The sequence below is a fragment of the Saccopteryx leptura genome, chromosome 2 (assembly GCF_036850995.1).
Source record: "Saccopteryx leptura isolate mSacLep1 chromosome 2, mSacLep1_pri_phased_curated, whole genome shotgun sequence".
NCBI lineage: Eukaryota > Metazoa > Chordata > Mammalia > Chiroptera > Emballonuridae > Saccopteryx > Saccopteryx leptura.
The window spans coordinates 323,105,784-323,118,181 of record NC_089504.1 but is presented as its reverse complement, the minus strand read 5'-3'; the positions used below and the strand labels follow the sequence as shown (position 1 = coordinate 323,118,181).

General features: G+C 38.3%; 1 protein-coding gene across 2 annotated transcripts in view; it reads right to left on the bottom strand.

The window, feature by feature from the left end:
• The window catches only part of CLTC (clathrin heavy chain), an 83,547-nt gene that overhangs the window by 34,947 nt on the left and 36,202 nt on the right, over positions 1–12,398 (bottom strand). For both annotated transcript variants that reach the window (XM_066363132.1, XM_066363133.1), the window contains exons 5-8: positions 10,592–10,705; positions 9,995–10,168; positions 4,536–4,733; positions 2,635–2,835 (exon numbers count right to left, since the gene is read on the bottom strand). In XM_066363132.1, coding sequence (XP_066219229.1) covers positions 2,635–2,835; positions 4,536–4,733; positions 9,995–10,168; positions 10,592–10,705 — 687 coding nt within the window. The remainder of the gene's footprint in view (positions 1–2,634; positions 2,836–4,535; positions 4,734–9,994; positions 10,169–10,591; positions 10,706–12,398) is intronic.

The following is a 12,398-nucleotide window of genomic DNA, read 5'->3' as shown; positions in this document are numbered from 1 at the left end:
GCAGTGGATAAAGCGTCGACCTGGAAATGCTGAGGTCGCCGGTTCAAAACCCTGGGCTTGCCTGGTCAAGGCACATATGGGAGTTGATACTTCCTGCTCCTCCCCCTGTTCTCTATCTATCCCCCCCCCTCTAATAAAAAAATGAATAAATAAAATATAAAAAAGTAAATAAATAAAACTAAAGCCATTATTCCTTAAAAAAAAAAAAAAAAAAAAAAAATTGTGCCCTAGCTGGATGGCTCCACTGGTTGGAGCATCATCCAGATATGCAGAGGAGGTTGGTTCAATCCTTGCCTGGGGCACATAGAGAAAAATTGATGTTTCTGCCTCCATCTCTCCCCCTTCATCTCTCTGAATTCAATTAAAAAAGAAAGTAATAATATCCAAAAGGCTTTCACAGTTATATTGGTCAACTCAGTTAACTTGGCTGTCTCCACCCTCTCTTATCTTAAACCAGGGGTCGGGAACCTATGGCTTGCGAGCCAGATGTGTCTTTTTTGATGGCTGCATCTGGCTCGCAGACAAATCTTTAATAAAAAAAATAACAACATTAAAAATATAAAACATTCTCATGTATTATAATCCATTTCCTACCGCTCATGTTCATGGTTGTGGGTGGCTGGAGCCAATCACAGCTGTCCTTGGATAATGCGTAACGTACTTGGGTCGTTGTATGGCTCTCACAGAATTACATTTTAAAATATGTGGCGTTCATAGCTCTCTCAGCCAAAAAGGTTCTCAACCCCTGTCTTAAACAATCAGGACGAACCTCAAATACTCGCTATTGTGGCTATTAACTACTCTTCAACAGACTCCTGTCCAAGCATCCCAGCTCTGAAGTACTATTATTCTTCAGTATCCTATAAGATTGCCAGAAGCTGGGTTAAGAAATAAGGACTTAAAATTAGTATTATAAAAATATTATCAACATACACTAAAGTGAAGAGGTATAATAACATTAAAAGTTGGCCCTGGCTGGTTAGCTCAGTGGTAGAACATCAGCCCAGCGTGTGGTAGTCCTGGATTCGATTACCGGTCAGGGCACACAGAAGTGACCATCTGCTTCTCCACACCTCCAATTCTATCATGTCCCCCCTCACCCCCCACCCCCCGCCAAGACTTGATTGGCTCAAGTGAGTTGGCCCCGGGCGCCAAGGATGGCTCCATGGCCTCACCTCAAGCACTAAAATAGCTTGGTTGCTGAACAGCAGCCGCAGATGGGCAGAGCATCAGCCCCAGACAGGGGTTCCCGGGGGGATCTCGGTTAGGGTACACGTGGGAGTCTGTCTCTCTGCCTCCCTGCCTCTCATTTAATTAAAAAAAAATTAAGTTATTCACTACTCAGAGTACTTTAAACAGCACCACCTCATTCTTGACAATGGAATAAGAAATAGCAATTCAATAATGTCACCTTGTCAAGAAAGACTTTTTCATAGTAGGATGAAAGAAAGAACAACACTGATGCGCTGTTCAAACATGTTCGCTCCTTGCAAATAAGCAACAAAAATTACTATTAGGTATTCTATGTTAAAAGAAGTTAGTTAAGTACTGAGCAAATATAAAAGGCATGGAGAAATCCAACAGTAAAGAAAGCTGGTTAACATTTCTTAAACGTTCACATTTAAATAAATTTCAAGAAACTGAATTAAATATTTTCCCATGTAATGCCAATTTACATACTGTGAAATCACTCTGGGAATCTATATCACTGCTAATTAGACAGCCCTGCTGTCTTGTTAACTTGTCTATGGTCCAACATTTTATATAACATGTTTTCCAATCACATCCAAACATAGATACCAGTAGCAAATACCATGATTTTGATGATACTTGGGAAGATCTCAAAGAAAAGATATATTTGTATGTTTGAAACTACAGTGCATATTAAATGTGGGATGTGAGAGACAGAAATCTATTCTTATGTCCCAATGAGTGTTACATATGTTAACAAATATGAATGCATATTGAAGTAAGCATCTTAAACTAAGCTTGCCCTAAATCAAAAGGATAGCAATTTGCTTCCAGGTTAGTAGTTAGTTCTAACCACCCAGCCTGAATTGTGAATTCCATTAAAAAACAAACAAACAAAAAACTAGCCTGACCAGGTGGTGACGCAGTGGATGGAGTGTCGGACTGGGATGCAGAGGACCCAGATTCGAGACTCCGAGGTCGCCAGCTTGAGTGTGGGCTCATCTGATTTGAGCAAAAGCCCACCAGCTTGAACCTAAGGTCACTGGCTCCAGCAAGGGGCTACTTGGTCTGCTGAAGGCCCGCGGTCAAGGCACATATGAGAAAGCAATCAATGAACAACTAAGGTGTTGCAACATGCAATAAAAAAAACTAATGATTGATGCTTCTCATCTCTCTCTGTTCCTGTCTGTCTGTCCCTGTATATCCCTCTCTCTGACTCACTTTCTGTCTCTGTAAAAAAAAACAAAAAACTAAACAAAGTTATCCTACCTCAACATGTTATAAAAATAAGTTTATGCACTGCATGCAATGTCTGCTCTTATTCTATTCCAACAAGCAATAACTAATAGATACATATGTTTTGGTACAGCCTAGATGTTTTAACCTGCTAACATGGTATTTAATACAACCATAGCAAAAGTATGTTAAATGAGGTTAATGTACCTTATCTTCTTTTAACCATTTCTCCAACAGTTGTTTCCGCCCTTGCTGGAGTACAGGCCTACACAATTCTAAGGATTCATATTTGTTTAGTTGGCCTTGGTCCAAAAGGATTCCAAAATACTGGAGTAGAGGAGAAGTTTGGCCTGGCTGAGCTGGGACACTCTGGAACCGGCGGATAGTGTCTGGGGTACGAAGGATTCCCTTTAAGGAAGAGAAATGATGTTTCCTTTTAAAGGTGATCCAACATTATACTAAAACTGCATGCAGCTTATGTCCATATTAAAAGCATGATTCCATCTACTAATACCAATTTTGTATCTTCAACATGTTAAATAACAATAACTCAGTCAACATCTGTCACACCACTGGTTCAATGTGACAGGGTTATCCAGAATCAGAAATATACCAACCTCATTACAACGCCAATGTGTTAGAGAATAAGCATAAAATAGTTACAGCTAGCTATTATTCCAGGTTCATATTAAGTACAAATTTCAAAATACTGATCAGGATATAAAGTGTTAGTTCAGTCCAATATAATACAAAGGAAATGAGATAAACTCAAATCAACTTCATACAATTCCTTTTACAATAAATTTAACAGTTCAATCTTCAACTTTTGGAAATAAAATCAGTACTACCAGTGTATCCTGTGAACCTGTCCCGTGCTTCAACAGTATTTGGATGGAATAGACCAATGGATACCCCTTCTTCCAGCCTGACAGCCCTCCAACCTCTCTTCCAGTAGCAACCTTTGGAACCATCTTCCCAGCCATTCTCTGCCTTGGGACCTGCCACCACCTTTTTTTGAGCTTAGTTCCTTATTGTTGGTAAATCATGAGCCTCCAACACCTACCTCTTTTCTGAACTTTGATTTCAATTGCAAAGATGTGGCTCTGGAGGGGCATGGGTCAGTTATTCCATAAGTTGGCTGAGGAGAAGTAGAGGGCACCAAGTGTCTCTTAAAGACAGAAAGCCATCACAGTGCCCATTCTTCTAGGACACACAATAGATATCCCAGGATGAGTGCAGTAAAACCACGGTCCTGGAGCAGAACTCAAACCAGGCCCTATTGGATCTGCATGTCCTGGATTCGGCCCACACAAATGCCCTTATCTCCACTTCTCAGATGAGGAGGTGAAACTTATCAGGATGGGTGACCAACTAACTAACCTCCACAGGCTGACTGGCCCCCAGGCTGAGCTGAGTTCACCTCTAGCACAACGAAGAGCCTCTGGAACCCAGTGGCCTCTAAGGGACCCTGTTGGCATCCCCTTGGTATCAGGGCTTCTGCTTGAGCCTCTCCCTGCAGCTACTAGACAGCTCTTTAATCACCTTAGATCCTTCTCCCAAGCTGTGGACCAAACGGAAAGCAAAGCTTATTACAGGAAAATAACAACAAAAAAACAGTAGCTATCACGGATGAGGTCAAACAGTATAGCAACTAAGTAACTAAATATTATTCCAACTATGCAAATCATTGCTTGCTAGATCTATGTATCCTTTTAACATTATGAATTTTAAAAAGCTAACCAGCCCTGGCTGGGTAGCTCTGTTGGTTGGACTGTCATCACAACACACCAAGGTTGGAGGTTCAAACCCCATCAGGGCACCTACAAGAATCAACCAATAAATGCAGAAGTAAGTGGAACAACAAATCAATGCTTCTCTCACTTCCCCTTCCTCTCTCTTCCCCTAAAATCAGTAAATTTAAAAAAAAAAAGAAAAAGAAAAGGCTACAGCACAGAAAAAGAATCAACCAAATCTAAAGGCATTGAGAAGTAACTCATAGTCTACTACAGAAAAATTCATCCTAAAGAAGATTAGTTTCTCTATGGAGAGCTGGTTCCATTTATAACAGTATTTATATTAGAACATGAAAACTTTTCATAACTACTTACCTTTGGTGCATTAGCAGCCACCTTTGCTGCCTCCGAGTAATTTCCCTGGGCAAAAAGAGCGTTAAATTTCCGGGCAAAGAGTTCTTCAGCACCAGCCAGGTTGTTACGTACAGCCATTCTCAGAGCCAAATCAGGATTTTGTAGGACATTGGTGATGTAAGGAATTATGTTTTCTTCTTCCACACATACTGATAGAACCTGCAATTTAAAGATTAATGAATAGCTGAAATGTGTTCGTTTGGGTATCAAGGATACTAAATCTGTTTAGAGTTCATTACCTCTGTGTCACAAAGGTATTTAAATTGTGACAGCTGCTTTTCTGTTGCCATAAAGAAATATTAAATGAAGAGAAAAAAGAGGCCAGAAGAAAGAAAACTAAGGGGTTCTAAGCCACCTGGGGGTACCTAAAACATGGCCATTCTGTAATAGAAGTAACTCCCTACTACTTCAGTGTCCAAACTCTATTTGCTTTGCTACCATTCATTCTTAACATGGTTAATCAAAAATTAGTCCTATGTAATTGAGCTCTGAAAGACAATTCAACATGGTTTACAGATTCTTTTTAACTCTATTAGAGTTTTTAATAAAGATTTTTTGCTTGACAGGGTGGTGGCGCAGTGAATAGAGCGTCAGACTAGGATGCAGAGGACCCAGGTTCGAGACCCCGAGGTCACCAGCTTGAGCATGGGCTCATCTGGTTTGAGCAAGGCTCACCAGCTTGAGCCCAAGGTCACTGGCTTGAGCAAGGGGTCACCCAGTCTGCTGTAGCCCCTGGTCAAGGCACATATGAGAAAGCAATCAACGAACAACTAAGGTACTGCAACAAAGAATTGATGCTTCTAATCTCTCTCCCTTCCTGTCTGTCACAAAATAAATAAATTTTAATAAATTTGAAAAAAAGATTTTTCAGTAATTTTCTTTAATTACATTTATATTCCTACAGGCCAGATTATATATTCAGTGAGGAGAAGAAACCCCTGAGTCCTACTGTAAAATGCTAGGTATACAGTAGATGCTTAATATATGTGGCATCAGTAAATTTCTTTTTTTTTTTAATAATTTTTTTTTTAATGGGGTGACATCAATAAATCAGGATACATATATTCAAAGATAACAAGTCCAGGTTATCTTGTCTTCCAATTATGTTGCATACCCATTACCCAAAGTCAGATTGTCCTCTGTCATCTTCTATCTAGTTTTCTTTGTGCCCCTCCCCTCCCCCTTTCCCTCTCCCTTTCCCCCCTCCCTCCGTAACCACCACACTCTTATCAATGTCTCTTAGTTTCACTTTTATGTCCCACCTACGTATGGAATAGTGCAGTTCCTGTTTTTTTCTGATTTACTTATTTCACTTCGTATAATGTTATCAAGATCCCACCATTTTGCTGTAGTCAGTAAATTTCTAATTGCGAGTTTGCCAGTTCAAAACCCCGGGCTTGCCTGGTCAAGGCATATAAGAGAGTTGATGCTTCCTGCCCCTCCCCTCCTCTCTCTCTACCTCTCTCTCCTCTCTAAAAATTGAATAAAGTCTAAAAAAAGTGTCAGAAAAAAAATTTCTAATTGCTTATATTCAAAGAATCGCTACCTAACCTCAGTCTCCTAAAAAGTCACTGCCACAGAATGCTGGCCTACTTGCCTAAAAACTGAACCTCTGTCAACTGCCACAGAGAAAGGGTGTCCTTCACTACAATTCCCCTCTTCAACACCAGAGCTTATTATACACCCCAGATTCTAAACTACTTATATTAACTCCCAACAAGTTATTATAAATAACTATTATAATTTCTTTCCTAGCTATTTCTCAGTCACTGTTCTATGTAAGGAAAAAAAATCCCTTTGTTTCTTTTGTTAGCACTGGGCAGTATTTAGCACAAAGTAAATGCTTAATACTTACTAAAAAAGTAAAAATGAAAAATTTCTGTCCCAAGATCAGTAAAAATCAAATACAATTTGAAACTCAATAACCAAATAGATAAATAACAGTCAATTCTGCCTGTTTTATTATTCCTTTTGAAAAAACTTTAAAAGTTCTATTTTTTTAATGAAAAATGAAGATTTTATTTTATTTTTTTAATTAAGTCAGAGGCAGGGAGGCCAGGAGGCAGAGACAGATTCCCACATGTGCCCCAACCAGATCCACCCAGCAAGCCCCCTACAGGGTGATGCTCTGCCCATCTGGGGCTGCTGTTCCACTGCTCAGCAACCAAGCTATTTCAGTGTCTGTGGTGAGGCTCATGGAGCCATCCTCACTTAGTGCCTGGGGCCAATTTGCTTGAACTATTCGAGCCATGGTTGTGAGACAAGAGAGAGAAAGAAAGAGAGAGAGAGAGAGAGAGAGACGGGAAGAGGGGTAGGGGTAGAGAAACAGATGGTTGCTTTTCCAGTGTGCCCTGACTGGGAATCAAACCTAGGACTTCCACAAGCCAGGCTGACGCTCTACCACTGAGCCAACTGGCCAGGGCCAAATGAAAAAATTTTAACCTCTAAAATTCTTTCATTTCTAGAGGTCAGATCCCTACCCCCAAAGCTTATCCATTATGCACGTGTCTTTCTACTCCATATTTAAAGACATGCCTTTTAAAGGAAGGAATTTTCCTTCAAGTCATCTGCATTCCTGACATTCACCCTTAATTTCTTATAACTTCCTAGGAAAACAAAAGAAAATGAACAAATTCATTTCCAACTATACTTTCTGAAGCTTCCTACTGCTTGCTACCTTAGTCTTTCCCAAATACCAAATCCAATTTTATCTTCATCCTACTTTTAGGCTGTTCCAGCCCTAGCAGGACATTAGGTCCTGTTCTAAACATCACACTCAGAAAATGTCCCTAGGTACTAATAATAGCCCATAATGGTTTTTAAAATAATATTTGATTACAGGATTTTTAAACTTTTGGTTTACAGGATTAACATATTAAAAATACTATCATGTTTTACTGGTCCAGTAATTGTGTTGTGACTGTAGAGCCAATTACAACTCTTGGTTCTTTGGTAGCCTAGCTGGTAATGGCACATTTCAAGGATTAAATATCAAAAACCTTTTGGCATGGACCAAATGTCTCCGTGGACTTTGCACACAGGACCAAATGTCTGCTAATTGTTCTAACAGATTTCTACCAACCAGTACTTAACATATACAGGGGACAGAGAAGGTTTCTGTATCTTCTAAAGCACTCAGTCTACCAATTTCAGAACTTAAGCTACATACTGGCAATAATGTCATCTTAATCATGTTTGATTTTTCATTCAATAGATACCACACACTCACTGACTTAAGGGCAGTGATTTTCAACTGATGTGCTGCAAGAATTTTTAAAACATGCAATACTTATTTAGTCAGTGTCTTTTCCCTTGACTGTCAAATAAAACAATGACAACAGCCAACACAATAATAGCCGTCTGGAGTGGATGAATCAAAATGACACCTTTTTGTTAGACTGGCAAAGAATGTAGTATATGTTTTGGTGGGCCACAGAATTTTAGGAATTAGTTTATGTGTGCCACGAAATGAAAGAGATTGAAAGTTTGTTGCTTTAGGGCATATGTCCAGCTATATATATAGTTGGCTATGATCCAAAGATTAGAGAAAAGCCCTTAGACTTATAGTTAAACACCCATCTTCTTACTCAAAGCAGCTGTCACAGAAAACTGCAGAGAAAGGGGAGGAAAACAATTAAGTTCCCAGAATCAGAGTTATGTATATCAAATATAAGGTCTACCGGAAAGTTCTGTCCGTTTTTGGAATAAAACAAAATACAAATTTTCCTTACCATCAATAAACTTTATTAAATAATATAATTGCCATTATTATTAATGATGTCTTGCCAGCGTGAGGGCAATTTGTATATCCCATTTTTGAAAAATGTTTTATCTTCTGATGTGAAAAATTGAAACAGTGCTTGTTTGACATCTTCATTTTTGAATTTTTTGCCCTTCAAAAAATTTTGTAAGGACAAAAACAAGTGATAGTCGGAGGGTGCTAAGTCTGGGGAATATGGTGGATGCGACAGACATGCTTCTGTAGCATTTCTTCCTTGTTGAAATTCGTAAAAATTACAGTGGCGTAAATGAACTTTATCAGTAGCCATGGTACACTATCACTTCACACATAAGACTAATGTGAATCAACTGTTTTAGTTAATTTGTTACGTCAGTATGTATACATTAAGTGATAAAAATAGAGAGGCACATATGCGCCAAATAAACGTGCTTACGTGTCGAAACTTGTGAAAGAAACGGACAGAACTTTCCAGTAGACCTTATATATCAGTAAAATTATTCAAGATACTTTCAGTTTAAGCATTACCTTAAAAACATCAATAGAGTAGTGGAAATAAAAAGATCTCTGAATTATCAACTTCATGATTATTAAATTATCATTAACCTAGTTCACCAAAAGACAATTCATTCTTGATTTTTTCTAGGAGAGACACGTGCAACTAAATAAATGAAAGCTACTGAATTTTTAAAGTCGTTTTTGTGCCAGACACAAACTGGTATAGAAATACAATTCAACAAAGAAAAGCTCCTTTCCCAATGAACAACAGTGACCAAAGCAGTTGAACAAGCAACTATAATTCACTGTGGTAAGTGCTTCCAGGAGAGCTACCTAAGTTGTAGGAACATAAAGCAGATGCACCTAACAGGTGCAGAGTTGAGGTAGGGGAAAGACAGGCAGAACTAGACTCTTTCTGTAGGGTATTTTTGCCTCTTTATATATACCCCATTTCCTGGAAATTAAAAGAACAAAGGAGAAGAAAGCCTGCTAGTAGTTACTTCTGCTTCCTATGTGAGAAAAATACTAATTTGGAGGAAAACTAAGTCAAAACCAGTAACAGTATTGTTTTTGAAGTTCCAGCCATTTTCTAGAAAAGAAAATATCCCCAGGGTAGAATATTTTAATTATATTAAAATACTAAGAAAACAGAAAAGGGATCCCTTGTTAATGGTGTGAAGAGGTTTGGAAATCATGACAAATACAGATCTGCTAGTCTTTTCCCAAACTGGGTAACTTGCCAGGTACCCCACAATAGCTACTGTAACATATCACCTTCCACCATTAAACATTTAGCAATATAGAGTCTGGATAAGAGATGTAGGAAAAATTCTTTTCCTTGTTGATAATCTATCTTAGAGGTCACAGGAAGAAAACTCCTGTAAAAAGTATACAGTCTGTCCAATGTGACCTTAATGTTTCTTTGAAAAAAAGCCACTTCTTTTGACAATAAAGACACATAAGCACAATCCTGGGTGGCTATATGCCAAACTGTTTCCCTCTGAGACAGGATTAAAGAGAGATTTTATATGCTATACTTCTGTATTTTTAGGTATATATTATTTTCGGACACCCAAAGTTAACATTTACTTAAAAAAAAAAAAAAAAAAAAAAAAAAAAAAAAAGCTAATGCTAGTGTTTTTTTTGTTGTTGTTGCTTAAATTAAGTTTCAAGGTTTCCTTACTTGTCCCTTTCTGTTTACTCCAATTATTCCAGCTGTGGCTTCATGAGGTGCAGTAACAAAGATCGTTTCTCCACTGATCCTATTCATGTAGATGCAGGTACCAGTCTCAAGATCATAGAGGTGGATATAACCATACTTAGTAATCAAGAATACTACATCATGCTTTTCACTGATCTGTATAAAGAAAATCAACACTTAAGTAAAACAATGAATTCACAAACAGAAAAGTTAGTCTAATTCCATTTTGGAGATAGTGAAATTCTAAAACTTTGACAAGAGGCCTATATGAAAAATTAAAAACTAGTATTTGTAGTTTCCTCATTTTTACAGCACATTTAAACATAACATATCCAAAACACTTACATAACACAAAAATATGAATGAAATGTATAAAAGACAAAATAATTTTGAACAATTTAGGATAACCCAGTTTATATATTAGAATACTACCTTATAAAGTTCCACTAGTAAACTTTATTTTAAAATAAAGGCACTCTTTTAATCCCCACTTAAATTATACTAACTATCAGTAATAACACTTTTTGAATTAATTTTAAGAGGAGAGATTTAGAAGTCCCTCTGTTTTGCTTAAAATACCTGCATTGCAACAGGAAAGTCATTTTGTGCTTCTGGAGGAAAGAAAACATCCACTGCCTTCTTCGGAAAGGGCTGGTTCCCTGTAGGTGGTGTGCCAACTTCAATGATGTGTAACTGTTCAAAGAAAATAAAACTTATATAAACCTAGATCTTTTAGTACTTATCACAGCAGCTTTATTTATAGCCCCAAACTGGAAACAACCAACATGTTCTACAATAGGTTTAACGTTCACCATTAATATTTCCATAGTATGTTAATAGTCCTCAGTAATAAAAAAAAAATTCTTCTGGACATTATATGCTGAGGAGTTTGGGGGAAAAAGCCAATCTCAAAATGTCATATGATTCTATTTATATAGCATTCTCGGGGTAACAAAACTATACATACTGCTCATAAAAATTAGGGAAGGCCCTGGCCAGTTGGCTCAGTGGTAGAGCGTTGGCCTAGTGTGCAGGAGTCCGGGGTTTGATTCCTGGCCAGGGCACACAGGAGAGGTGCCATCTGCTTCTCCACCCCTCCCCCTCTCCTTCCTCTCTGTCTCTCTCTTCCCCTCCCGCAGACAGGCTCCATTGGAGCAAAGTTGGCCCGGGCGCTAAGGATGGTTCCATGACCTCTGCCTCAGGCGCTAGAATGGCTCTGGTCACAGCAGAGCAACGCCCCAGATGGGCAGAGCATTGTCCCCTGGTGGGTATGCCAGGTGGATCCCGGTTGGGCGCATGAGGGAGTCTGTCTGACTGCCTCCCTGTTTCCAACTTCAGAAAAATACAAAAAAAAGGGGGGGGGGGTATTTCAAAATGAATATGAAGCAATAAAATAAACATTTGATTTTTTTTTTTATTATTAAACAAGAATATCAGAAAAACAAACAACAAGTCTGCGGCCATACCACCCTGAACATGCCTGAACTCATCTGATCTCGGAAGCTAAGCAGAGTCAGGCCTGGTTAGTACTTGGAAGGGAGAAAAGCAAACAAGTCAAAGAAAGTTGTTCAATTATGCAAATGAGATGCAAAACCAACTTTTATTTCATTGGTGAAAATGCACTGTACAAAAGGCTGAAAGTACTGGAGTATCTGCACGTTCCTGATCCCCTAATTTTTGTGAGCAGTGTACAGGGAAAGTAATTTAGTGATTCTCAGGTAAGAGATGGAAGGGAAGTAGGTGTGGCTATAAAGGAGTAGCATGAGGGAAATCCTTGAGGTGACAAAATAGTACAGTGGTAGTCAACCTGGTCCCTACTGCCCACGAGTGGGTGTTCCAGCTTTCATGGTGGGCGGTAGCATAGCAACCAAAGTATAAATAAAAAAGATAGACTTAACTATAGTAAGTTGTTTTATAAAGATTTTTTCTGCCAAACCTAGCGAAAATATGACACAAAGTACTTGGTAAGTAATTATTATTATATGCTTTAACTTGCTGTAACTCTGCTATATAAATTTTATAAAATAAAGTTACTTCCCTACTTTATAAATCACCATTACTGTGGAACTGGTGGGCGGGTAGAAAATTTTACTTCTAACAGAGATACAAAAGTGGGCAGTAGGTATAAAAAGGTTGACTACCTCTGAAATAGTATGTATCTTGAATCTACTTGTGATAAAATGACATAGAATTATACGATTTTGCTAATGTTAATTTGTTGCTTTTATATACAGTTATGTAAAATATAACCATTGAGGGAAACTAGGTAGAGGACACTATCACTGTCATTGCAGCTTCCTATAAATGTGTACTGTTTCAAGATAAAAATTTAAAGTCAATTGAATATCTGAAACAATCACACCACAACCTACCTTAAATTAATGGC